At 36.1% G+C, this 25,472-nt stretch overlaps 4 protein-coding genes, 1 long non-coding RNA gene and 1 pseudogene across 6 annotated transcripts; 4 read left to right on the top strand and 2 right to left on the bottom strand.

Moving 5' to 3' along the window:
• Positions 1-259: 259 nt before the first annotated feature.
• LOC147563209 (serine/threonine-protein kinase VIK-like) lies at positions 260-4,351 on the top strand. The gene is made up of 11 exons (XM_086635619.1): positions 260-774; positions 926-1,000; positions 1,128-1,244; positions 1,556-1,650; positions 1,789-1,909; positions 2,063-2,142; positions 2,662-2,721; positions 2,850-2,971; positions 3,079-3,164; positions 3,260-3,375; positions 3,801-4,351. Exons 1-11 carry the CDS (start codon positions 412-414, stop codon positions 3,940-3,942), a joined length of 1,377 nt encoding a protein of 458 aa, XP_086491745.1. The 5' UTR covers positions 260-411; the 3' UTR covers positions 3,943-4,351.
• A 403-nt stretch (positions 4,352-4,754) lies between these two features.
• LOC147563208 (chalcone synthase 2-like) lies at positions 4,755-6,060 on the top strand (annotated as a pseudogene).
• A 1,694-nt stretch (positions 6,061-7,754) lies between these two features.
• On the bottom strand, positions 7,755-11,601 carry LOC147563207 (uncharacterized). 2 transcript variants are annotated; one of them, XR_015236347.1, is made up of 6 exons: positions 11,248-11,601; positions 9,795-9,937; positions 9,186-9,716; positions 8,780-8,841; positions 8,529-8,654; positions 7,755-8,166 (listed from the first exon to the last, which is right to left on the bottom strand). It is a non-coding gene; the product is annotated as an uncharacterized LOC147563207 (long non-coding RNA). The 2 variants fall into 2 exon arrangements; XR_015236353.1 differs by lacking the exon at positions 8,780-8,841 and having other exon boundaries at positions 11,248-11,445.
• Positions 11,602-12,979: 1,378 nt separating this feature from the next.
• On the top strand, positions 12,980-15,630 carry LOC147563206 (uncharacterized). The gene is made up of 2 exons (XM_086635605.1): positions 12,980-14,127; positions 15,270-15,630. The coding sequence occupies exons 1-2, from the start codon at positions 13,093-13,095 to the stop codon at positions 15,357-15,359; spliced, it is 1,125 nt and encodes a 374-aa protein (XP_086491731.1). The 5' UTR covers positions 12,980-13,092; the 3' UTR covers positions 15,360-15,630.
• A 295-nt stretch (positions 15,631-15,925) lies between these two features.
• Positions 15,926-19,081, top strand: LOC147563205 (Pentatricopeptide repeat (PPR) superfamily protein). Its single transcript, XM_086635597.1, has one exon. The coding sequence runs from the start codon at positions 16,581-16,583 to the stop codon at positions 18,537-18,539; it is 1,959 nt and encodes a 652-aa protein (XP_086491723.1). The 5' UTR covers positions 15,926-16,580; the 3' UTR covers positions 18,540-19,081.
• On the bottom strand, positions 19,053-21,788 carry LOC147563204 (transmembrane emp24 domain-containing protein p24delta9-like). The gene is made up of 4 exons (XM_086635611.1): positions 21,461-21,788; positions 20,833-21,042; positions 19,697-19,773; positions 19,053-19,335 (listed from the first exon to the last, which is right to left on the bottom strand). Exons 1-4 carry the CDS (start codon positions 21,662-21,664, stop codon positions 19,191-19,193), a joined length of 636 nt encoding a protein of 211 aa, XP_086491737.1. The 5' UTR covers positions 21,665-21,788; the 3' UTR covers positions 19,053-19,190.
• Positions 21,789-25,472: the final 3,684 nt, after the last annotated feature.

Raw genomic sequence — 25,472 nt, 5'->3', positions numbered from 1 at the left:
GTCAACATGCCCAACCAAGCTCATTGTCGTGGGTTGTGGTTGAGGGCACATCTTACCCAACAGTTCCCACCAAATTAAAACGAATTAAAAATGGGAAGTTTTAAAGAAGCCTCCTATTAATGTGAAGGGCGCGCCTCTTTCTAAGCAATCTGAAAGTGAGTTTGTGATTAAGAAGGCGCCTTTAACACTTACGAGGGGCGTCTTTAAAATTTCCCATAATTAATTTATCTATAAAGTTGGGTCGAAGTTTACCCGCCAAACCTTTCCGGTTCATTTTCCTGACAATCCTACCGCCAAACCAGCCGAAGAAAAAAAAAACTTCGTTAACCATAACAGAAACCCTAGAGAGAGAGAGAGAAAGATGAACAGATCTGTTTGAAATGTAATAATTTCTGAAAATTGATAATCAAAATGAGTAGTGGTGGATCAGGATCAGGAGGAGGAGGAGAAACGAACGATGAACCATCATCATCATCGGCGGCGGCGGCGGCGGCAGCTGCAATAGAAGCAGCAGAAGCGAAGGCGAAGTCATTAGAAAAATTGAAAGCGAAGCTAAAAGTGAGCAGAACGTCTCTAATACTTTGGCATGCTCATCAAAATGATGCATCTGCAGTTAGGAAACTTCTAGAGGAAGATAAAACTCTAATTTTAGCAAGAGATTATGATCATAGAACACCTTTACATGTTGCTTCTCTTCATGGTTGGATTCATGTTGCTAAATGTCTTCTTGATTATGGTGCTGATGTTAATGCTCAAGATCGATGGAGAAATACTGTATGAATTCACCTCTCTCTCTCTCTCTCTCAATCTATGTTTGTGTTATATAAGATTTAAATCTTAGTTACTGATCAAAATCAAATCAAGATTTGAATGAACAATCAATTGATTAAGCTTGATAACTAATCTAGTATTTACCTATTTTAAGCCCCTAGCTGATGCAGAAGGAGCTCGGAAGCTTACCATGGTTGAGATGTTGAAATCGTACGGTGGCTTGTCTTATGTGAGTCTGAGTATTTTCTATCGAATCTATTGTGTTCGTCTCCGTAATTTTTATAACTTGAGTGCATTCTGATGTTTTGTATTGGATAATGTTCTTCTTTGATGAATTCAAAATGTATTTGCCGTAGGGGCAAAATGGCAGCCATTACGAACCCACGCCTGTAGCTCCTCCTCTCCCAAATAGGTGTGATTGGGAAGTCGACCCTTCTGAGCTGGATTTCTCAAACTCGAGCATCATTGGAAAAGTGAGCTTTATTCTGTTATTAGTTCATCTATACTGCATTCACTTATCTGATTTTCTTTTTCTTTTTGAAAATTCTGTGGTCTGGATGTTTATATCAAGAGATTATAGTAGGGCCTTTGAATTTCTCAGTACCATCATGGTGTGGGTTTGTTGCTACATACTTTTGTTCTAATCGCGGAGCTGCAGAATGATGGCATTTAACTTGCTAATTACCATTGCTTGAATTTTCAAGATTGTTTCTTTAGTGCTGGTTGAAATAAGCATAAGATTCTGAATTGCATTTTCTTTCATTGGTAATAATATTTCTTTTAGGGGTCATTTGGTGAGATTCTGAGAGCTTATTGGCGTGGAACACCAGTAGCTGTAAAACGCATTCTACCTAATCTTTCTGATGATAGAATGGTGATGTAAGACCTCTCTGCTTCTGTTCGATATTTTGTGCCCTTAAATTTACCGGGTTACATAGTTTATGTAATAAAAAGAGTTGCTTAGGAGTCTTTGAGGAATTTGTTTGAAACTAAATTAGTTACTTTATTATGATTTAGCCAAGACTTCAGGCACGAGGTTAATTTGCTAGTGAAGCTCCGTCACCCGAATGTTGTCCAATTCCTAGGTGCGGTTACTGAAAAGAAGCCTCTAATGCTAATCACTGAATATCTACGAGGGGTAATGTGAAAGCTAATACCCAAGTCCAAGTTAATTGTTTTATTTGTTATCTTTGAGTTATTGCTTAGTAGTTAATGAAATCATGAAACTAAAAATATACTTCGAGGATATACCATTCTTAGCTGATTGTGTAACTGTAACCTGATTTTGTAGGGTGATCTCCATCAGCACCTCAAGGATAAGAGTTCAGTTGCTCCATCCCAAGCCATTAGCTTTGCGTTGGACATTGCCAGGTATGAATTTTGTTCCTTTCTTTCGACTAGAATATGTGACAGACTTTACTTGTATCATTATTAATTGAATGTTTAATGAAATGATAATTTGGACTACATGAATTTCGGAAGATTATATGCTTCATAATTACTGAAAATAATCATGGAAAAAGTTCTTGAGATCACAACTCGATGACATAAAGTAAGAAGATTACATCTGATATACTTTCAGTGTGTTTGAAATTTTCAGTGAAGAATTTAGTGGTGTTAATGATAACTTCACAAAAAAACTTGCTCCCCTTCACTCTTTCTTAGTGTGGTTGATTCCAGAAAGTGTGATTAAGTATGAGATAATGACAATTATAGATGCCTATATCATGGATAATGAAACCCAAACTCTCGTGGCTTGAATTCCCTCTTGTTAAAAAAAGTTCAGTCCTATGGACGTTTTATGTATTAATTCATACAATCAAAGTCTATTCAGGGTAACCATATAAACTGATGTCAATACTAATTAGATTTTGTTATTTATGTATTCAGGGGAATGGCTTATCTCCATAACGAACCAAATGTCATAATTCATAGAGATCTGAAACCAAGGTGAGCTCAATCAATGGGTGATTATATTTTTAATTTACTGGCCTCAATTAGTATAGTAAGTACAATTAACATTAAGTGATCTCTGGATTGACGAGTAGATGATGGTACGACAACTCAATATTTTTCAGGAACGTTCTTTTGGTGAACTCTAGTGCAGAACATTTGAAAGTTGGAGACTTCGGATTAAGCAAGCTAATCAAAGTTCAGAATTCTCATGATGTTTACAAAATGACTGGGGAGACTGGTAGCTGTAAGTGCATCCTTTTATGACATTTAATAATAATAATGATGGGCTTCTTCTTTTCTTTTTCTTTACTAAACTTATAATCATTGTGCTTTTTCTGGTATATAATATAGATCGTTATATGGCTCCTGAAGTCTTCAAGCATCGAAAATACGATAAAAAGGTTGATGTTTTCTCGTTTGCAATGATTTTGTATGAGGTAAATTTTTATTCTTTTGCTTCATATAATAATAATTTCTCCGGAAAGAACAAATAGAGCTAAAATATTTGCGGCTTCATAAATTTCTTCTTCAGATACTAGAAGGAGACCCACCTTTTGCAAATCTCGAACCTTATGAAGCAGCGAAACATGTAGCTGAAGGGCACAGACCCGCTTTTCGTTCAAAAGGCTATCTCCCTGAACTCAGAGAGTAAGTAAACTCCATCATTCGACCTCCACCATATAATAAACTTCGAAAAATGAACTAGTAGCCCTGTGGCATAAAAGTAGGCTGGCTTTTGATTGGAATCTGAAGTAAAATTATTAGTATAAACTATAAAATTGGTAATTCTAACACTATATCAATCTCCAAAGTTGCTCCTCTCTAAACCTGTTTGACGATTCGGACACGAAAAGCGGAAGCCTGATATTACATGCACCTAAACCAAGCCACTATGATTTCTATACAAGCTCAAATTTGGTTTAGCTACATAAACATTTGAAACTTTGAGAAATTTGTTCGCCTGATCGTGTCTCTATTTTTAGGACTCATCGGGTATTATTTTCTAGTAAAAGTATGAAATTGAGCTATAACAAATTCTCACTTTTTTGGATTGTGGAATGTTTTATTTTTAGGTTGACAGATCACTGTTGGGCTGCTGATATGAACCACAGACCATCTTTTATAGATATTCTGAAGAAGCTTGAAAAGATCAAAGATAACCTACCATCAGCATCTGATTATCATTCTTATCACTGGAACATCTTCAATGCTTAATAGCATTTGATATCATGAGCCATGAGCCATGAAAAGATCAAAGCTTATAATCGTGTGAGTTTAGAAGTCGTTTAAAGTTCTGTTATAGATATCATCGTATCAATTATACATTTCGATGGTTCATTTTTCCACAAGTTCGATATCGTTTTTGAAGAAGCAGAGGTCTTGAAAGCTCATCTCAACCACTGCTGATAAATTTTGTATATGGTCAGAGACTCGGAATATCTTCTTTTGTTGTAATTTGTTCTTCCTAAAGTTACTAAAAGCCGGAATAGGCTTTATTATCAATGTCATTTTTTCTCATGTACTTCCTCATTCTGAAACAAAGAAAGTTTTTCAGCGATCTCAATTTTATTATTAATTTTAAATCTGATTAGACGGAAATGTCTAACTCTGGTTTATTTAAAAAGTAATACCAATTTCATTTACTAATTTCTCAATTTAAACATTGGAATAGTTGTTGTATTAACATTTATTTGATTATTTGTTACGTGTAATCGCTTAGAATAACACAAATTGTATAAATTGGAATAATATAACTCACAACCTACCAACCACCCATAACAAGAAATACCGAACACTTAAAATTGTAATACTGAAAAACTTGGTAGTATGCGTGGTTAATGATCCGAAACGACGTAAACAGAAAACCAATACGAAAAAAACTTGGTAGTATCGTGGTTAATGATCCGGCCGTCCGTGTAACCTAACCTAGTAACCTTCCATATAATTATAAATATTATTTAGTTAATTTCGAAGTTTTTAGTACTATATAATCGTATCGAATTAAGTAGGAGGAGGTGAAGAGCAAAATGGTAAGAGTTGAAGATATTAGGAATGCACAAAGAGCTCAGGGACCAGCAAATGTCTTGGCCATTGGAACTGCTAATCCACCGAACACGGTTTACCAGACAGATTACCCCGACTTTTACTTTAGGGTCACGAAAAATGAACACATGACCGATCTCAAGAACAAGTTCAAGCGTGTTTGTAAGTTTCATGTTTTATTTTAATATCTTATCGTATTCATTTTTTTCTTTTATTAAACTCTCCCGACTATCTCGCCTGAATCTGACTCGTCTCAATCTGTAAATCTATTTGAGACAGGCGAGAAGACAATGATAAGGAAACGTCATCTATTCCTAACAGAGGAGATGTTGGAGCAGAATCCAAACATGTGTGAATTATCAGCTCCTTCATTCACTCGATGCACGTCAAGATTTCATGGTTGTTGAAATACCAAAACTAGCTAAAGAAGCTGCCATTAAAGCCATCCAAGAATGGGGTCAACCCAAGTCAAAGATCACTCACTTAGTCTTTTGTACTATGTGTGGAGTTGATACCCCTGGTGCTGACTACCAACTCACCAAACTCCTCAATCTTGAACCGTCCATTAATCGGATCATGATGTATCAACAAGGTTGTTTCGCTGGTGGGACTGCTATTCGTGTAGCCAAAGATCTCGCTGAGAACAACGTTGGGGCACGTGTATTAGTCGTCTGTTGTGAAATCATGTCTCTTCATTTTCGTACCCCATCTGAATCTCATTTTGACACAGTTGTCGGGCAAGCGTTATTTGGCGATGGTGCAGGTGCTCTTATTATCGGGTCGGTTCCTGATCCTTCTTCCGAGCATCCGCTTTTCCAAATTGTTTCAGCATCTCAGACGATTCCGCCTGATTCGGAAGGCGCAGTTGTGGGTCACCTACATGAAATGGGCCTTACTTTTCAACTTCTAAAAGATGTGCCTGGTTTGGTCTCTAAGAATATTGATGTTATTTTAAATAAAGCTTTTGGTCCAATTGGAATAAGTGATTGGAACTCACTATTTTGGATCGTCCATCCGGGTGGTCGAGCCATTCTAGACCAGATAGAAATGAAACTCGATCTAAACAAGGATAAGCTAGAGGCGAGCAGAACCGTGCTAAGAGAATATGGAAATATGTCAAGCGCGTCTGTGTTTTTTGTTCTAGATGAGGCGAGGAAGAAGTCAATTGAGGAAGGAAAGTCAACTACCGGTCAAGGGTTTGAATGGGGTGCTTTACTTGGGATGGGGCCAGGTTTTACGATGGAGACCGTTGTCCTTCATAGCCTTCCTATAAATAAGATTTCTGACTGATTGTTTGGAAACAAAAAAAAAATTGGACTTATTGTAATATACTAATAAAAGAAGTGAAGAAAATAATTGACACTACTTTAGGGAGATTTGCTGTTTGGACCCCCTTTCATATAATCGACTTGCTGTTTGGACTCCCTTTTTCAAGAGTTACATTTTGGACTCCCTTTTTTAAAAAAAAAATAGATTTAATTTTTCAAGAGAGAAAAATATTATTTTACCATGTAGTTAACCTAACCCAACCTAAGTAGGTAACCCAAAAGTACCCATGGTAATTATTAATATATTTTAATTACCTTTACTAATATTAAAAACAAGTTCAGTTACCTTCCCCGACAGGAGTCACCGGCCGGAAATTTGTCCGGTCTGCGACCCTCAAAATTTTTTTAAAAAAAAAACAAAATTCTTCTCTCTCTCTCTCTAAAAAATATATTTTTTTTCACCTCTCTCTCTAGAACAGATCTAGAGAAAGATGATTCACCACGAATCTCTTTCTCTCTCTAGATCTGTTCTCGAGAGAGAGAGAGGAAGGAAAAAAATTTACAGAGAGAGGAGAAAAAGCAAAAAAAATTTAGAGAGAGAGAAAAGAAATTTGTTTTTTTTTAAAAAAAAAATTGAGGATCGTCGGCCAGTCAAATTTTCGGCCAGCGACCCCTGTCGGGGAAGATGATGATGTAGGCGTTAGGAAAATAACCCTTAAATAATTTAGGGGGTCTAAAGTGCAATATTGATAATATAAGGGTAAAGTGGGAATTTTTCAAAGTATAACTTTAGAAACGAAATATTCTTGAGGGATTCCGTCAAAAGGGAGTCCAAAATGCAACTATGGAAAAAGGGAGTCCCAACAGTAAGTCGATTATATGAAAGGGGGTCCAAACAGCAAATCTCCCCTACCTTATTACTATTGTAAACATAAAGAAATAAAAGGGATAATTTCTCAGTTGTAATTACCCAATGGGTATGGGTGTCATTCTTATCACGGGAACATCTTCAATGCTTAATAGCATCTAATCTCATGAGCAATGAGCCATGATCAAAGCTTATCCTCCCTCGTTTCCTTCCACTTTTATGTGATTACTCGGACAGATTCTTATAATCGTGTGAATTTAGAAGTCATCTAAATTTCTGTTATAGATATCACAATATCAAATTATCAATGGTTCATTTTCCACAAGGTCAATATCTTTTCGAACAAGCAGAGGTCTTGAAAGATCGTCTCCACTACTGCTGATGAATTTTGTATATCGTTAGAGACTCGGAATCTCTTTTTCTATTGTAATTTGTTCTTTCTTAAGTTGTTATAAGCCAAAATAGGCTTTATTATCTATGTTATTTTCTCGTGTATTTCCTCATTCTCAAACAAAGGAAGTTTTTTAACAATTCAGTTTTCGTTCTTCTTTTGAATTATCCTCTCACTACAAAAAATATGGTCACTAGGGACAGCTGAAAACCGTCCCTAAAATCCAAAAACCGTCCCCAATAAGTGATTGGGGACAGAATGCTGTCTGTCCCAGATACTGGCGTCCCGAATAATATTAGGGACAGATTTAGTGACGGATTACGTTTGTCCCTAGTACATATTTGGGACAATTTTTATCCGTCACTAATAATAATTTTATTTTCAAAAAAAAAATTAGAATCCAAATTTTTTGTTTAAAGATTATTAATTCAACCAAAAAAATCCAGACAAATTATCATTTCATCAACTTCCCATGGAATTTTATTAATATTTTTTTAATAAGAAACTCAAGTACATAAATACATGCATACCCTATATTTGGAATATTGATAACAATGCCAATTTGTCGATAACAACGTCAAAGTACGATAAAAATGCGAATTTCCACTCATTGTCAGACCAATATGTCTTTGGTTATTCATCATAGAAGTACTTCCAATGGATCATAAGGAAATGAGGGAACTTCCGCCTTTTGTTGTCACAAGTACTTCACTAGTTAAATCATAGTCTTTCTTGATGAGTTGCTCAAGGAATGGGGATTTCCCCAACTGTTCTTTGTTCATTCTTGTTACTGATATACATCTTTCAGCCCTTGTTCCATTCTTGAGATGTACTGATCCAAAGAGGCTAACTTGCCACCAGACTTTGAACTATAGATAGTAAGAAGATTTTAGTTCAAGTAACGTCGGTATTGAATAATATGAAAAGACAATTTGAAACTGATATAACATAACAGAATGTACGAAATTAAATCTATACTTTCAAATTTGAGAAGCTTGGCCAAAAGACCTCTTTTAGACGCATCTTTAATGATACCAAGTCCTACGGATTCTCAAACTCATTCTACAACTTAGCATATTGTCCTTTTCATCATTTTCACTTTCTTTCTCACCTCCTATTTTTTATCAATTTTTAAGAATAAAGGGAACTAAAGTTAGATTTAAACAAGTAGCAAGTCTCGAACAACAAATGAACAAAACAGTAGAAGAACTCGAGCTTTTGTCGTACTTACCTGTCAGGTTTTAGGAATATAAGAACCAAATTTCAAATTACAATGTCTCCTTTGCTGTCTCAGTCTTTGGATTCTTCTCATTGTCTTCATCCTCACTCTTCTTCCTCGATTTGGTGCTGCTTTCAACTGTTTAGAACAAAGAAATATGAGTGAAATATAGAAGTAAAAGCAACCAGTAAGAAGCTAGGTATGCGAGTATATATTTCCTCTTCACTAAATTCATCATCTTCTGCAGGAATTTCAACGTTTACCTCCTTGCTTGCACTGAGAGATACGGGAAAGTTGACGAATTTAGAATACTTCTTTGCCAAGTCTTGCAAATTAAATGACAATGGACGTTATGAACTGAAACTAGATATCGTAAGCATGAAACTAGATATGAGAAGGTGTTGTCAATCAACATAACAATGGTCGTTATCAAGTTCAAGGTTTGTGATGTAGACATGTCTAAATGCACTCCATAATCCATATAAAAGACGACATTACGAAAAACGATCATTCAGTGTACCTCTAGTTATACAACAACGAGATTTTATCCAGTGAACGTTACCAAGTACTACAAACTCCCAATATGCTTTCTTCAGTGGTCCCCAAAATAAATTATTGAAGCTTAAAAAAATTTTGAAGGCGTAAGAGAATTTAACATGATATACTCACTTTCAATTTGCTTTTCTCCAAGTATTCCCCAGCTTCTTCTCTAAGATGCAACCTTATATCAGTTCCACGACCCAGTGGTTCATTCCATTCGTTCTCGGAAATTGCAAATTCTCCATCAGCCTTGGACTCCCGTACGGTCGTACCCAAGAGCTGAACTGGTATTAGAATCAATGAATTCAAACAGGCAGTGTAAGAAATTCCAAATTGGATGGTAAATTGTATTGGTTGTCCTCGTTGTGTTTGTTGATGACTTCAGCATAGTCTGCGACCAAATTAACTACCCAATTAGATTGAGATCGACACTTGTTTGCATTTTCTCCACAAAGGCTGTATGGAAATAAAAATGTCACCAAACCAGGTATCATTCACTTCATCATTCATCAAAGAAAAAGACACCAAAAGCAAGTAAGATCTCATTCATCTAAAGTTTCAGATTTTGCCATGGTTCCTGAATCCTTGATAAGGTCTTCCTTCGTCATCCCTATACCTCTGTCACCAATGGAGAGGATTTTCTTTTCTTTGTCTAATTTACTGCATAATGTCCATAGAACCAAATATCAATGTCAGATTATTTGTGAAGAAAATACTTAATTTTATGACAAAATATACCTGATATTCGCACGCTAAAATGTTCACGGTAGTAAAAGATTGTTAGCGAGAACATTGCTGACCTGGATCTCTAGCTTTGTGTTATCGCCTTCTCCTAGATTTTCCTTGTCGGTGAGAGAAAGGAACCTGAGCTTATCCATCGCCTGAAAATATACAGAAAGCTTGTCGTTTAATTATCTTTACTACAAAATCACTAAAGAAGTATTTCTACGTAAATAAATCCAGTTCCTTTCAGCATACAAGTAAGACCAAATCGCATAATTACCTAAATCACTTAACCTACAATACCTTAATCAGAAAATGCCATAATTACCTCATATACAAGTAAGCCAAGACAAAGAGCAAACATATACTTTTAAAAAATGTATTGTTCTAACCTGTTACTAAAACCATGTAAAATAAACCATACTCCCTCAGTCCCAAAAAGAATGACCTAATTTCTATTTTGGTTTGTCCCATTTTAGTGTCCTATTTCTAAAAATAAAGAAAGAAACTTTTCGCTATTTCCAATAATACCCACTAATATAAATTTAATGACAACTTTATTTAAAGGTAAGTTCAACTTTTTCATTGTAAATTATAATAGTTATCAAGGATACAATTGGAAAACCATGTTATTTTTTAAAGTCAAACACCAATTAATGATGTTCCCTTAATAAGTTGGGTTTTCAAAATAGGTCATTCTTTTTGGGACGGAGGGAGTAAAAGACATGAATCCAAACATTAAATTAGTCATTGTGTAGTAAAATGAATTCGAGATGAGTTATGAACAATGTTATATCAATTTATTCAGGCTTCTCTGAATTTTACACAGGAAAAAACAAAACCTAGCAGCCTAGAGCAATAATAAAAAATTACAAAATGAAATCTGAAGAATAACTATGAACTCTTATTAATAATGAAATCAACTACCAAAATAATCAATTCAAATGAGAGCAAGAAAAATCAAACTTTTCATAGAGATCTCCTTCACTAGAATAATCGAATTTTCTGTAATCAGAAGTATAAACAAATCATTCATAAACAAGTTCAAATGAAAAGGTTTTAAGTGTCAATGGAGTTCTTTCATAAACAAGGTAAGACATGAAAATGGATTTTTCAAGAGATATTTGACAAAACAACTCATCTTCTCTCTAAAACCTGCATTTCTTCACATAATGACATTACCACCCCAGCTTTGCTTGAATCAAAATACAACATTTTCTGTAATACAAATACAACATATTTGTAACAACCTTGAATCCAGATCTTTCTCAATGTATGATACATAGATACTTAATCTTCATCTTCTAGCAAGGGAACCCCTAAATTAATTTTATTTCTTATATTACTTCTTCAGTTCATGACCTTCAAAACCCTAGATAATTTTAGTGGATTGCAGTACCTAATAACTAGGGTGAATAACAGAAAAAAGAAGATGGAGAAGAGATTTAATCAAAGGTATAGAGGATACCTGAAGGAGCAACCGTTTTCTCTGATTTGTTTGAGTCAATTTCTCTGATTGCACCGAAATCAATTTCTCAATTTCTCTGAGTTTTCTGGTTCGCAGTACTGAAGAAGCAACTCCAACCTTAATTTTACAAATGAAAGAGAGGAAGCACGCAAGCAAGAAGGAAACCGAAGAAGTAGAAGAAGGAAACTGACTCAGCGGAAGAACGTGGAGAGAGAGAGAGGGAAAGAAAATAGGGTTTGGCTGTTTTCGTTTTGTTTTTGACGGCCAATTTTCTACGGGACTGTGAGCGCGAAATTTGGGCGCCTTTATTTTAAGTTTTGTTCATCGATTTTTTATGGATAAATTGTTGTCCCTAAAAGACATCTATTTGTCCCCATTGTATATTTAATAGGGACAGACATTGAAAACTGTCCCTATTTCAAATATATTAGGGACATACGTAAAAACGTGTGTACCTATTAGCCCGTTTTTTTGTAGTGTCTGTAAAAGAATCATCGCTTGAATTATCCTCATTTACCTTCAAGAGATGCAATCTTTAGATTTCTTGATACTTTCGACTCCAAATATGAAAAAAAAAAAAACAGAATTCAAGCTTCAACATGCAATGTTGAGACCAACTCATATTCAACATTAAACTAGCAAACAAGTGTACTTTCATAAATAGGTCATTTTAACTCGCTAAGAGTTAGTGAGGTAAAGATATTGCATATTGGAGTCCGAGATATCAAGATCTGACATGAAATAGAAAGTTCAGAAGACTAAGAGCATCTCCAATGCAAAACTCAAAAAAATCTCTATTCGTCCTATTTGTCAAGTTCCAATTGAGATTCTCACTCCTAGGTGTCGAAAATAGAGATCCTCAATTTTTATATGTCTCCAATGCAACACTCTAAACTCTTTTATTTTACTTACGTGTCATGGTTATTTTTGTAAAAAAATAATTAGTTATTTTGGAAATATACGAAGACTTGATTTCTATTGGTTGAAATTTAAATATTGATGAGTTGGACAATTAGAGATATCTCAAGAGGACACTCTGAAAATAGAGTGTCCTCTTGAGATATCTCTATTCCACTCTCGACACATCATCTTTGAGATGTTAGTTGAGTTTTGCATTGGAGATGATTTTTTAAGAAAAACTCAGAAAATCCTATGTGGCACTCCGAATTTCTAAGATTGAGTTTTGCATTGGAGATGCTCTAACTTGTCATTATCTAAGGAGAAATAGACGGTTTTCGGTGCTGGTTATCCAGTTACAGAAGCGACCCCATAGGCTTTCGCTTTCGCGTCTCTCTAAAATTGCAGTCATGGTAAAATCTTGGTTTATTCAATCATCAGGGACTCCCAAGCAAACAAATTATAGTAGTTGGTGAAGGACTTTTTGCCACTCCCACTAGTTTACATTATCCCGTTTTAATGTCCAAATGGAGTTTGTCCTCTTGAAATCATATAATATCAAGGAATTGGTATATCTCTAACACTCTCCATGGACATTAAAATGAGGGTTAATATCATATGCAGTTAACAGGGAGGGGGTAAAGTTAAAACTCCCTACCATCATTGGAGCACCCGTCGTTCGGCGTAAATGCCTGTGTTGATTCGTAGGAAATCCTCAGACCGACAATAAAACGACAAGATCCCAATCTTTCGGTATTTCTAATAGAGACACGTGTGAATCAATGGTTTGTTCAAACATTTCTCCCATGGCAATTTCGATATTATTCTTAGATCCATGTCCATTTACAAACTAATTTTCCTATAAGAACTCAGATCTCATTTTCCGTCATCTTCCCCGTTAAATCAAACCTTTTCTTCTTTTTAGAGAGAGAGAGAAAAACTTCATCAATGGCGTACAGAGGAAACGACGCAGTTGACGATTTCGACGAGTACGATCCAACCCCGTACGGTGGTGGTTACGATATTCATCTTACTTATGGCCGCCCTCTTGATCCCTGTGATGAGACCTGTTATCAGATCTCATCATCATCTTCTTCTTATGGTGGTGGTGGTGATGTTGATTATGAAAGACCTTCGTATTCTCATGGATCTGAACCTTCTGCTTATGGAGATGAAGCTACCCAGAATGAGTATAGTAGCTATTCTAGGCCAAAACCTAGACCAACTCCCACTTATGGCGGTGGTGGTGGTGGTGGTGGTGGTGGTGGTGGTGGAGAGTATGAATATGGTGGTGGGGTGGCTAAACCTCAACCAGCTTATGGTTTTCAACCTGGGATGGGTCGTCCTGGTTATGGTGGTGGTGGTGATGAGCCGAGTTCAGAGTATGGATCTGGGTATGGGAAACCGAGTTATGGGCAAGAGGATGCACCGATTCCACCCCGGAGGAGGAAGGATGAAGATGATGTAAGTGGTGGTGGTGGATATGGTTATGGTGAGGAAGTAGAACCACCACGGAGGCCAAGCTATGGACGACAAGAGGAGACCGAGTACCAGAAGCCGAGCTATGGGCGGCAAGATGAGGAATCGGTGTACCGGAAACCGAGCTACGGGCGGCAAGAGGAGGAATCGGAGTATCGGAAGCCGAGCTATGGGCGGCAAGATGAGGAATCGGAGTATCAGAAGCCGAGCTACGGGCGGCAAGAGGAGGAATCGGGGTATCGAAAACCAAGCTATGGGCGGCAAGAGGAGGAAACGGAGTATCGCAAACCAAGTTATGGGCGGCAAGAGGAGGAATCGGAGTACCGGAAACCAAGCTATGGGCGGCAAGAGGAGACCGAATCGGAGTACCAGAAACCGAGTTACGGGAGGTCAAGCTATGGAGGTCAAGAGGAGGAATCAGAGTATCAGAAACCTAGTTATGGAAGGAGTGAGTATCAGGAGACTAGTAGCTATGGTGAAGAAGGATATGGCCGCAAGAAATATGTAAGTATATCATTTCAATTCACTTGATTTCATATTTATCAATTTAGGTTTGGATTCCTTTCAACATAAATTCGTTAGGGTTAGAAATCGCTTTACTTATGAAATGATATGGATTTAGATTAATGCTAGTTTTAGAAGCATTTTATATAATTAGAAGAAAGAATTGATTCTTCAAATATGAATTTCACCATGACATTTCTTAAGAGCTTTTCCTAGTTGAAGGTTTTGTTATAGAGTAGTTATATCTTAATTGATCCATTCTCTCATTTGTTTGATCTTGTTTTCGAACTAAATAGCTCTTCTTTTATGTTGTTGAAGAGTTCATAATGATATGGTTGAGTAGCAATCATGGTTTTCAGTTTTTGCCTCTTTCTGTTCTCATGACGATTATATGCTCGGAACTTTTGGTCGAGAATCTCCTAAACCCGTGGTTCTTAGTATGTTTTGCCTCAATATTTTGTATTGTTTCCATGGAGTCGTATAGATTCCTTTACTTAAGAGAAAGCTCTATTCGGACCTACCAATTCTTTTCTCTCTCAAGTTGTAGTAGTTCTTGTGTCTAAGGCATGATTGAACACAGTATGACAGTAGAAATAGTTTTACCTGTCGGCTCAGGCATCTTCTTTCGAGCGAGTAGTGACCCTCAAGTCATTCGAGCCGTTCTTATATTTTTCTTGATATTTTTCAATATCCCCATTATATTAGTTATTATGCTTTTCGCACCATAGCTGATATAATCTAGTATCGGGCATCTTCTTTCAAGCAAGTAGTGACCTTCAAGTCATTCGAGCTGTTCTTGTTAGTTTCCTGATATTTTCCAATATCCCCATTATATTAATCATTATTTTTTTTGCACCTTACCCGATATGATCTAGTATCCTGTATCAAACACCTACTACTTGATACTTTATGACCATATAATATTAGTTAAACATTTATGTTTCAGCTGAATGTTTGTTAGGTTTAATTAATATACAAGTCTAAAAGTAGATCAGAATTGTTAACAACGTCATATACTTTTTCCTTAAAGAAAGTAGTTTGACTTTCTTTTGTGATCAACTCGCCTACTCCTTTATACACATTTGTTTTTCTAATGTCCTATATGAAAATGGGTTTCTAAAGTTGTATATGTAACTTGACAGGGAGAAGACAAATCTGATGACGATGATGATGAGGAAAAGAAGCAGCGTCATCATGGGCGTCACCACAATCGTAAACACTACGATGACTGAGCAATTCTTGAAACAAAGATCCGCCGCCTCTCACCCCATATAAGCACGCAGGGCTTCTTGTTCAGCTTAGTAGCTACTAAATAATTGGTGGGGAGGGTATGAGATCTTCGATATTACTGCTGCTTCTTAAGCTTGTTTTGTTTGTCTGAAAACTGACGTGGTTTTTTACATAGTCCTAAACTTATTGGGCTCTTTTGTGTTCGAAAACAGTATTTGTATTTCTCATACCTATAGTTGAGAATATGGTAATCTACTTCTTTTGTTTGCTTAATCTCGCCAATGATAATGCCTTATGAACGGAAAAAAGATAACATCTGCGAAAAAAAAAGACAACACCGCTCAACTGTAACTTCTGAGTATTCATTCAATAACATTGATACGAACTATAGAAGGCTTGCCCGGATACCTTAGCTATTCATTTACCAGAATAAAGGTCTTATGGGGAAATATAGGACTAGACTGTCAAAGATGTAATGTTCTTTCTGAGTTAGATACATTTATGAGCATATGATTGCGGTGAGTAAAACCTTAAAATGTTGCATCATCTCTTCAAGGTCTCTATTCTTGCCGTTTCTTCAAATAAACCAACTAGTTCTTACAATGTTCTCGTGACCTTCGAATCACTTCTCACCATTGGCTCTCTAGCCCTCTCTCTACACGTTTAAAGATGAATCTTTCGTCCACCTAAATCCATTTTCAAAAATCGAACTATGGACAAATATCCTACTCCAAGATTTCCGAAACAATGATGATGTTCTGCCCGACTGTTGGGCCATCCGACAGAATAGAGCTCTTAACAATCCACCTAAAGTTAGTGAGGGTTCTGCCCGTCAACCTAAACTGGTCAAGATTGTGCCCATCCACCTAACCCAATCAGGGTTCTAATGATATAGGAGTCGGGTAAAATATCATTTTTGTTTTGAAACATTTTGCAATAAACTCGAGTCTGACACTTGGCCAATACATCGTCGTACATTCTTTGAGGCATTTTGTCGAACAGCCTAATCTAATTCGCCATTTTTTCAGATCAGCAAGCAAAAAACCTAACCAATAAGTAACATTTGAATCTACTCTCAGTTCAAATAGTTGATTAACAAGAGAAAACCCTAATTCCAAAATCTACTTATGAATCTCATTTGCTTACATTCCTGAAGAACCCATTCTTGTACTTGTTTGGGAAGAAATGTGAAAGCAAACTCATCCAAATCAATACAAAAAACAATGAAGCTTCTACACAAGACTCTCTTCTGCCCTAAAGTTTCCAATTTCACTTTCAGAACTATCTCCTCTTCATCCTCTTCTTCAAGATCATCATCTTCATTACTCTCATCGCCATCGTCTCGATCGAATTCCAATATCATTAACACATTAGTCAAATTTGAAAGTGCTTTTGAGGCATTAAGATTTTTCAACAGGATTAACATAAACAAGAATCCCCAAATCTATTCAGCTATCATTCATGTCTTAACTAGAGCTAAATTATATATACAAGCAAGGTGTTTGATGAAAGACCTCATCCAAAGTCTCCAAAAGAATGGAAAATCTCGCCAGATTGCTTCATTGACTTTTAATACACTTAATCAATTCAAACACACCAAATTCAGTTTTGGTGTGTTTGATGTGTTAATTATGGCTTTCTCTGAAATGGGTATCGTCGAAGAAGCTTATTGGGTGTATAAAAAGGTTGAATGTTTACCTGTAATCTATGCTTGTAACTCGATTTTACATGGGTTTGTTAAGTTAGGTAGAACTGGTCCAATGTGGGAAATTTATACTGACATGGTATCTCGTGGGATAGCTTCCAATGCTTTTACTTACAGCAGTTTGATTAGTGCTTCATGTAACCAAGGCGATATTCTAAAAGCTCGAAAACTTTTTGATGAGATGGTGGAGAAGAAGATTAAACCAACAGTTGTAACTTACACTATTCTGATATCTGGTTTGTGCAATGAGGGTAGGATCACAGAAGCCATGGACCTTTTCCAGTCGATGAAGCAATCTGGTACGCGCCCAAATCTCTACACTTATAATATTCTAATGGATAGGTACTGTAAAATGGTTAGTGTGGAGAAAGCACTTGATTTGTACAGAGAAATGCAAGAGAGTAATTTGCAGCCGAATGTTGTTACTTTTAGCATCTTGGTGGGTGGTTTGTGTCGAGTAGGTGAATTGGGTAGAGCAAGAAATCTCTTTGTTGATATGGCTAAATTCGGTGTTCTTCCGAATATTTATGTTTATAACTGTTTGATTGACGGGTATTGTAAAGCGAGAAACCTCTCCGAAGCATTCATTCTTTGTTCGGAGATGGAACAGGTGAGTCTTTCGCTCGATGTTATAACTTATAGTATACTTATAAAAGGACTATGTGAAATGGGTAAAACGAAAGAAGGATTTGATCTTTTGAGAAAGATGGAGAAAGAAGGTGTGGCTGCAAACTCGATAATGTATAATATTCTGATTGATGGATACTGTAAACACGAGAGCATGGAAGAAGCTTTGGAGATCTGTTCACAAATGACAGAAAGAGGAATAGAGCCCAACGTGGTTACTTACTCTTCTTTGATAGATGGGTATTGTAAACAGAAGAAGATGGAGGCAGCCATGGGTTTATACTCGGAAATGGTGATTAAAGGTCTTGTACCAGATGTAGTTACTTTTACTGCTTTAATCGATGGACACTCAAAAGATGGTAACTTGAAAGAATCGTTTCGGCTTCAAAAGGAGATGAAAGAGAGAGGTCTTACACCAAATGAACATACACTTGGTTGTTTGATTGATGGGTTGTGCAAGGATGGAAGAAGTCGTGACGCTGTCAAACTTTTCTTAGCGAATACTGGATCGAATGTTAATGGAAGTAAAACAGATTTTACTGATAAAAGTAGCTTGTCTCCGAATTGTGTTACATATTCTGCATTAATTCATGGGTTGTGCAAAGATGGCCAGATTTTGAAAGCTAGCAAGTTTTTCAAAGATATGAAAGGAAGTTGTTTGATACCAGATGTTCTTACTTACAATGTTCTTATACAAGGGCAATTGACAGTCAGACGTTTCTTCAACGCGTTGATGATTTACGCAGATATGTTAAAGACCGGTACTAGACCGAACGAAGTTACGTATCATATTTTAACTAACAATCAGCTGACCACGTTCTCCTGTGCCGTAAGAACTATGAGGTCTTAAGGGGTGGATAGTCTTGCTGCAACTTGGACAACAATCAAAAGCAACATCGAAATAGACCAGAAGGTTTGATCACCTTTCTAGAATCATATTTACTTGCTGAAGCACTACGGAAAGCAGGGATCCAATGCTTGATGAACATGTCCTCGTCTCTCTCTCTCTCTCTCCTCTCTCTCTCTAGAAGTTCTGAAGAATCAACGACATTTTCAAGAATTCGAATGCCCATTTAAATCTTTGTACAAAAGAAGATAGTTCAGCTCATAATTTATGAATAATTGATGAAGTAAACAAGGTTTCGAATTGAAGGCTGCTTATTTCAGTAATGCATTATTAAGGTAAAGGGTTTGGACTATTACTACCCTTAGAAATCCCAAGCTTGGGAATGGCAAAGCAGAGGATTGGGTTAGGGTTTTCCTGCCTGCATTTTCCTCTAAACCTTAAATATTAGTGGCAGGGAAAGATAGGTGTAACTTATGTAACAAAATTAAAGAGAAGTGTAACTTTCATGCATGAAAATTGAAAATTGAACTTTATTACTTTGACTACTTCTGTGATAATCTTTCAAATAGTATATAATCAAATTCTAAAAGAAAAATAAGTTACAGGTCTAAAGACTGATACAAAAAGGAAAAGGAAAAAAGATAGGTGAAAAAACTAAATAAGTTTCTTTTTTTCGAAGAAGCTTTTCAAATGCCATAACTGCAGACCTGCAACTGATAAGCAGATGAAGAGAGAAAGGAAACTCAACCAGGCCATTCTGGTAGTGGTTGTCTTGTTCAGCTCCTGCATTTCTTCCTCCCTGAACCACCACAACAGAAAACAAGCAAAAGACGGCAAACCGGTAAGTCCATGAGGAACACATTGTGGCCTGGTAGTTAGAAACTTGAAGGCCTGGGTTCGGGGTTCTTTTTGTTTTTTTTACTAGAACGGAAGGAAATTCCATCGAACGGAATCTGTATCTGATTAGAAAAATGGTCTTGGGGTCTCGATTTTTTTAGTTTGTTAAGGTCACATGGTCTAGCAGGCTCTAGCTCTAGTTAACTATCATCCATTATTTTCTTTGTTTTCTCCTTTTCGTTCCATAATCGAATTTTTCACTATGGGATCCTTATTACTTGAAATCAAAAGATGGATCTCTATTGTTTATCACATTTACATACCTTTCGCGGAGATAAAACATCTCCTCGTGAATAGATCGGACAGTATCCTCTAGTTTTTTCAACTCTTGTTCCATGTACTGCAAAAGAAAATTATAGATGAGTTAATAAGATTCACATGTCAAACAAATTCAGAAACCAAATTGAAAGAATTATCAAAGATTACTTCCATCAAATTAGGATTTAATCAAGTCTAAAACAGATAACAAGTCGTTTCATTTGGGTTTATTCCTCTTATCATCTTCACCTGCCACACCAATATATTACGACAGGAATGACATTTGAAGACTATTTCTTTGATACCATGAACTCTCATCACTTTTAGATGAAAAATAAGACCACCCCAAGTAGTTTTACGGAAACAGGCAACCATGTCACCACTTTCCTGCTTTCCCCAAGCACTAGAAGAAAACACATCTTCTAGTGCTTGGAAGGCGAGGAATGATGGAACCTTTAAGGACTCCCCTCGGGCGTTTAAAGTAGAGGTGGAAGATGTTTTGGGAGTTTTGTTTAATTGGAGTAGGTCTCTAGGTTGGACTAGGGCTTACACGTATTTAGATTTCGTGTCTAGTTGGGACAGTATCTTGAGCATGTAGTCGCTTCGGATTCCCTTTGTTCTTTTCTTGTTGTCTATGTACAGTCCTTTCTCTCTTTTTTCGTTATATTAATTCAAATTCTTCAAAAAAAAAAAGAAGAAAACACATCTTTCATGAAGGGGCATCAGGAAATGTTGATTAAAGTTCGATAAAACTTGCAATGACAGTAGTAAAATGAACCAAACTAGTCGTAGCAATACTAGAGTCTAAAGAAACTAATAGCCACCCAAAACTTTGAATCAAGTATTGAGTTAGATTCATAGAAAACAAACAAAAAAAAATTGTTTTCGAGTTTATCTTACTATCATCTTCAATACTTGAATGACTGCACAAAACAAATGTATATGAATTGAATAAAATATAACTGTACAAAGGGAAGAGATCCTAAAAACTTCATGAATCGAATTCTCGAGAGTCAACACTTGATTTTTCGGCGAGAAAGCTAGGGTTTCTACCAGCATAACACAATCTAAACTGATAAATCAATGATTATTAAGTAACTATATGGAATTTTGATAAATAAAAAACGGATCAATTACTTACATCTACTTGCCCTTTCTTAGCAACATTAGGCCAATCTTTAGCAGCATAACCCATTTTCCAATTGAAGTCAACAGTTATTGTAACTGGTTCTTTTTGTTCAGGTGACCAAAAACAAGCCATATAATCACCTGTCTCTGCAGCAGTAAATGCAAAATGCCCTGATTCAACATGATCTCCAGAGTGAAAAGTGTTCCCATTAGCAGAAGTAACCTAATTTTACACAGCAAACAAAACCCCATCAGAATTAAACCCAAAAAAAAACCCTAGCAGAATTGTTCTATACAAATCTGAAATCTGAGAAATTTACACATAAAAAAATCATGACCCCCATAAAAACCCCAGAATTGCATTATACAAATATGAAATTGGGAATGAATTAGTTAACTAGAAGCATAAAATAACCTAATTTTACACTCAAAAGTTGCACCGGACAAAAACCCAGAATTGTTATACACAAATCTGAAAGTGGGAAAAAATTGGTCAAAGAAGAAGCAAAAATAACCTAATTTTACACATCAAAATTGCACCTTTAAGAAACCCAAGATGATTTAACACAAACCCGAAACTGGGAAAGAAGTAGATTAAAAAAGAATCATTGAATTAGGGTTTTGATTATGTCAATTCTTACTCTGACAGCGATTTTGTGTGAATCGGGGATTGGGTTTCCTTCGATCGGACTAATAACTTTGTAATCCCCAACTGTCAACGCGTTCGTTTTGATTTCTTCTGAGATGCATTTAGTATGGCCAGATTGAAGCTCGAAACGAATTGAATGACCAATAGTGAATAAAAGACCTAAAATCAGAAGAAGAAGAGTACCAAATCTGCTCATCTTGAAGGGATTAGACAAAGCAACTGGTTGTGCCCTAGAGAGAGAAAGAAGAGAGAGATCAAAACGAAGACTATCACAATGGCAGCTGACGCCCAACTTGACGCGCCAACCAGTGAGGTCTAAACAGGGTGTAAGAGTAGTAGTAGTTGGGGTGTAAATAGGAAAAAGCAAAAGAGTTAATTCCTATTTGGCCCCCTACTTTGTGACCAGATTCCTTTATGGCCCCCTATTTTCTATAAATTCAAATATGACCCTTTTTTTGAAGTAAATGTCCTAACTGCCCTTTCTATATTTATTTTTTCAAAATAAAATCAAAAAGAAAACTTCAATTCCACCTCATTTCCCTATCCCCCACACATATCTCTCCACGACACGTCTCTCTTCATCTCACCTCTCTATCTCCAACTCACCTCTCTTCTCAGACGAAGGTCGTCGGACGGAAAATTTTCGGACGGCGACCTTCCTTCATTAAAAAAAACACTCATCTATATCTTTATAGATGAGTGTTTTTTTTAATGAAGGAAGGTCGCCGTCCGAAAATTTTCCGTCCGACGACCTTCGTCGGAGAAGAGAGGTGAAAGAGATAGATGAGTGTTTTTTTTAATGAAGGAAGGTCGCCGTCCGAAAATTCCGTCCGACGACCTTCGTCGGAGAAGAGAGGTGAGTTGTAGAGAGAGAAAAAAAAGGTGACGTGGAGAGATATGTGTGGGGGAGAGGGAAATGAGGTGGAATTGAGGTTTTCTTTTTTATTTTATTTTGAAAAAATAAATAGAGAAAGAGATAGATGAGTGTTTTTTTTAATGAAGGAAGGTCGCCGTCCGAAAATTTTCCGTCCGACGACCTTCGTCGGAGAAGAGAGGTGAGTTGGAGAGAGAGAAAAAAAAAAGGTGACGTGGAGAGATGTGTGGGGGAGAGGGAAATGAGGTGGAATTGAGGTTTTCTTTTTTATTTTATTTTGAAAAAATAAATATAGAAAGAGCAGTTAGGACATTTACTTCAAAAAAGGGAGTCATATTTTAATTTACAGAAAATAGGGGGTCATAAAGGAAGCTGGTCACAAAGTAGGGGGTCAAATAAGAATTAACTCAAAACAAAAAGGCAAATGAGCCCTCAATGCCAAAAAAAGACTATGGTTGTGAAATCAATCAAATGCAAAAAAAGAAATTAGAGATCAGTCCAAAAAGTCAAAGTAGGGAATGATTTATTAGAGATATAAGTTTTATCGGTCGAGATTCAATATAGGATCTTTAATTGATTTATCATTTGAGGAAAAATAGAGATCCTCTAAACTCTCTATATCTCTATTGTAAATCTCTAAGATTATCTTACGTATTTAGTTGGCATGATTATTTTGGTTTTAAATATAAATAGTTTGTATTTTGACGGTTAGAGATATCTTGAGATGGCAGTCTATGTCCTTTTGTATATAACTACCACTACACACCTTACAAATCCAAATTGAGTTCAACATTGAGGATAGTTTTTTTTCGAAAAACTTTTAAAAATTATATGTAGTACTCAAAGTTTCTAACTGGATGTAGTATTGTAGATGCTTTTAGATTAATGTGGTTAGATGTTAGATTCAGATCAGAAAATGTCAAATCTCGAGGGCCGAAAAGGTAAGCGCACCTTAGTCTGTGTTTGAGAGCAATGACAGACAATGTATGCATATTTGAAGATGTTATCCACAACAAAGTTTTTGTTAAGTACGAGGATTTCTACTTTGTGCATTTGCTTTAATGCACAAACACAATCGACAAGTCTCTGATAAGTGGAAAGGTAAAAAATATCAATCACATTTTTATCATTGTACAATTGGATTGTGTACATGCATAATGTATCTGACATTAGACAAAGAAAAATTTGTATACACAGAAATTTATGTTACATAGAAGGGGTATTTAGCGATACCCCCTCATCCTTAATGTCCAATTAGGGATACCTCTTTTTTTAATTGGATATTAGTAAATCTTTTTTCCATTTAAAAGTACGAAAATAACCCTTTCAAATATGATTTCGGACCAGTTCCTTATGTCTTTGTTTATGCTGGATTTGGTCCTTGTGTTTTTTTTAGCAAAATCATACTTTCATTCATTAGTGATAACAATCATAAAGTTACATGGTAGATAATTGTTATTCATCTCCTCTGAAAACTTCACGAGAGTTACATAAGATAAATTCATAGGACTTTCCAATGCAAAGTGCCTCATGAAGGGAAAGAAATCGACACGACAATGACTCAAAGAAAAGACCCTAAAGACCAACAGAAGGATATCCTGAATATCTGAGAATTAAAGACCCTAAAGGTCTGACAAAATAGAATTCATAATACAAATAAAATTGAAAATTAGAAGTAATACTATGGTGATACTAGTATTAATAGCAATCCGATGAAGAGATAACTTAGTCAATTCCCGTCCTTTGATTTAATTATTGTAATCCAGGTCTTCGTTGTTGTTCATGTATGAACCATATCTGAAATCCATCTTCTCTTCTCCACGAATCACAACCATGTATAGATAGACTATGAAAACTTCAAAAACCGTCCTTGAATCCGTTTTTAGAGTGAGAAACTCTCATCAAATCCGTCTTTAAATCTTCTTCAAAACCGTCTTTATGTCGTGACGAAACCACCCGATGAAGGAATTATTGTTAATGGAGTCTTCATCTTCTTCCCTGTCTACTTCAGATTTTCTTATTATAGATCTAGAAGATAATACAAACTTTTTTTTTTTGAAGATGATACTTCATTAAGGGCCAAAAAGGCAATAAACGAATTACAATGAAGTAAACAGAAATGATAGCAACACTGACAAACCCAGGGTGCTAACAAGAAATTAAAGTAAAGGTGTCCCTAAAACAGATTTTGCCATGTTATGGGCTAGAAAGTTCTCACAACGTGGCACCCAATTGAGGACATATTTATGGAAAAGAGACAACTGTTGTTGTATAAGGAGAACCGTTGATTGTATCCTCCAAGGGAATTCATCTTCACCGTCCAATATGACTTTAATTAGGGTTAAATAATCTCCACATATATATATATACATATATATATGTATGTATATATATATATCCTTTGGAACCCTAAACTGACCGCTGATTGTAAAGCTAGCAGTAAGGCTCTCGCCTCACTATCCAATGCTGATTTGGGGGTGATGATCTTACCTTCTTGAAGTATTATGTTGTTGGATGGGTCTCTAATAACTATACCCACAGAAGCTTTGTTCTCTTGATATGTGCCATCAAAGTTTATTAACATCATGTTATCTTGTTACATATCTTGTTGGAGAAGACGAGTGTCTGAATGTTGTATGGTCAAATTATTACCTTGAACCGAATTGAAAGTAGATCTGATGATGATTCTCTGAAGGTTCAGTCGACCATTGTTGAAGTGGATTTGGTTTCTCTTTTTCCAAAGATTCCAAAGGAGGTAAAGATAAAATCGAACTTTTAAATTATCTTCTTTGTTGTTAATTGATACATTCTCCAAAGAGGTGAGCCGTTGTTTCCATGGCGTTGTTGCATAAGAGGCATACTGTTGAGATGTTTCCATTTCCCCTAGATATACTTTCTAGAACAGGCAAGCCCTTATTTACAAGTTTCTAAATGAAGTGAATGAATTTTGGTTCAATTTACTTTAGATTCCATAATTTAGACCAAGAAAATGTTATAGTCATAGATGTATGATTTATGTTAACTGTAGATACTTCTTTGTAGAAAGATGTTGCTGAAAAATTCCCTTTTAAAGTTGGTCTCCAAATAAGTCGATCCGTAGTAATACTCTCATTAAGGGTGATTTGTAGGA

This window comes from Eschscholzia californica, unplaced genomic scaffold (genome assembly GCF_041429995.1).
Source record: "Eschscholzia californica isolate CP2 unplaced genomic scaffold, dmEscCali1.0.p SCAF_1, whole genome shotgun sequence".
In the NCBI taxonomy this organism is placed as follows: domain Eukaryota; kingdom Viridiplantae; phylum Streptophyta; class Magnoliopsida; order Ranunculales; family Papaveraceae; genus Eschscholzia; species Eschscholzia californica.
This window is presented reverse-complemented; position numbering and strand designations above follow the sequence as displayed.

Coding starts and splice junctions, on each gene's coding strand:
- LOC147563204 (XM_086635611.1), bottom strand. CDS start 21,664: ATGAGCAGATTTGGTACTCTTCTTCTTCTGATTTTAGGTCTTTTATTC. Junction 19,774..20,832: donor CTAAGAAAGGGCAAGTAGAT/GTAAGTAATTGA, acceptor TTTCTTTTGCAG/TACATGGAACAAGAGTTGAA. Junction 19,336..19,696: donor ATGTTTTATCTCCGCGAAAG/GTATGTAAATGT, acceptor GTGGTGGTTCAG/GGAGGAAGAAATGCAGGAGC.
- LOC147563205 (XM_086635597.1), top strand. CDS start 16,581: ATGAAGCTTCTACACAAGACTCTCTTCTGCCCTAAAGTTTCCAATTTC.
- LOC147563209 (XM_086635619.1), top strand. CDS start 412: ATGAGTAGTGGTGGATCAGGATCAGGAGGAGGAGGAGAAACGAACGAT. Junction 1,001..1,127: donor CGTACGGTGGCTTGTCTTAT/GTGAGTCTGAGT, acceptor TATTTGCCGTAG/GGGCAAAATGGCAGCCATTA. Junction 1,910..2,062: donor TCACTGAATATCTACGAGGG/GTAATGTGAAAG, acceptor CTGATTTTGTAG/GGTGATCTCCATCAGCACCT.
- LOC147563206 (XM_086635605.1), top strand. CDS start 13,093: ATGGCGTACAGAGGAAACGACGCAGTTGACGATTTCGACGAGTACGAT. Junction 14,128..15,269: donor GATATGGCCGCAAGAAATAT/GTAAGTATATCA, acceptor GTAACTTGACAG/GGAGAAGACAAATCTGATGA.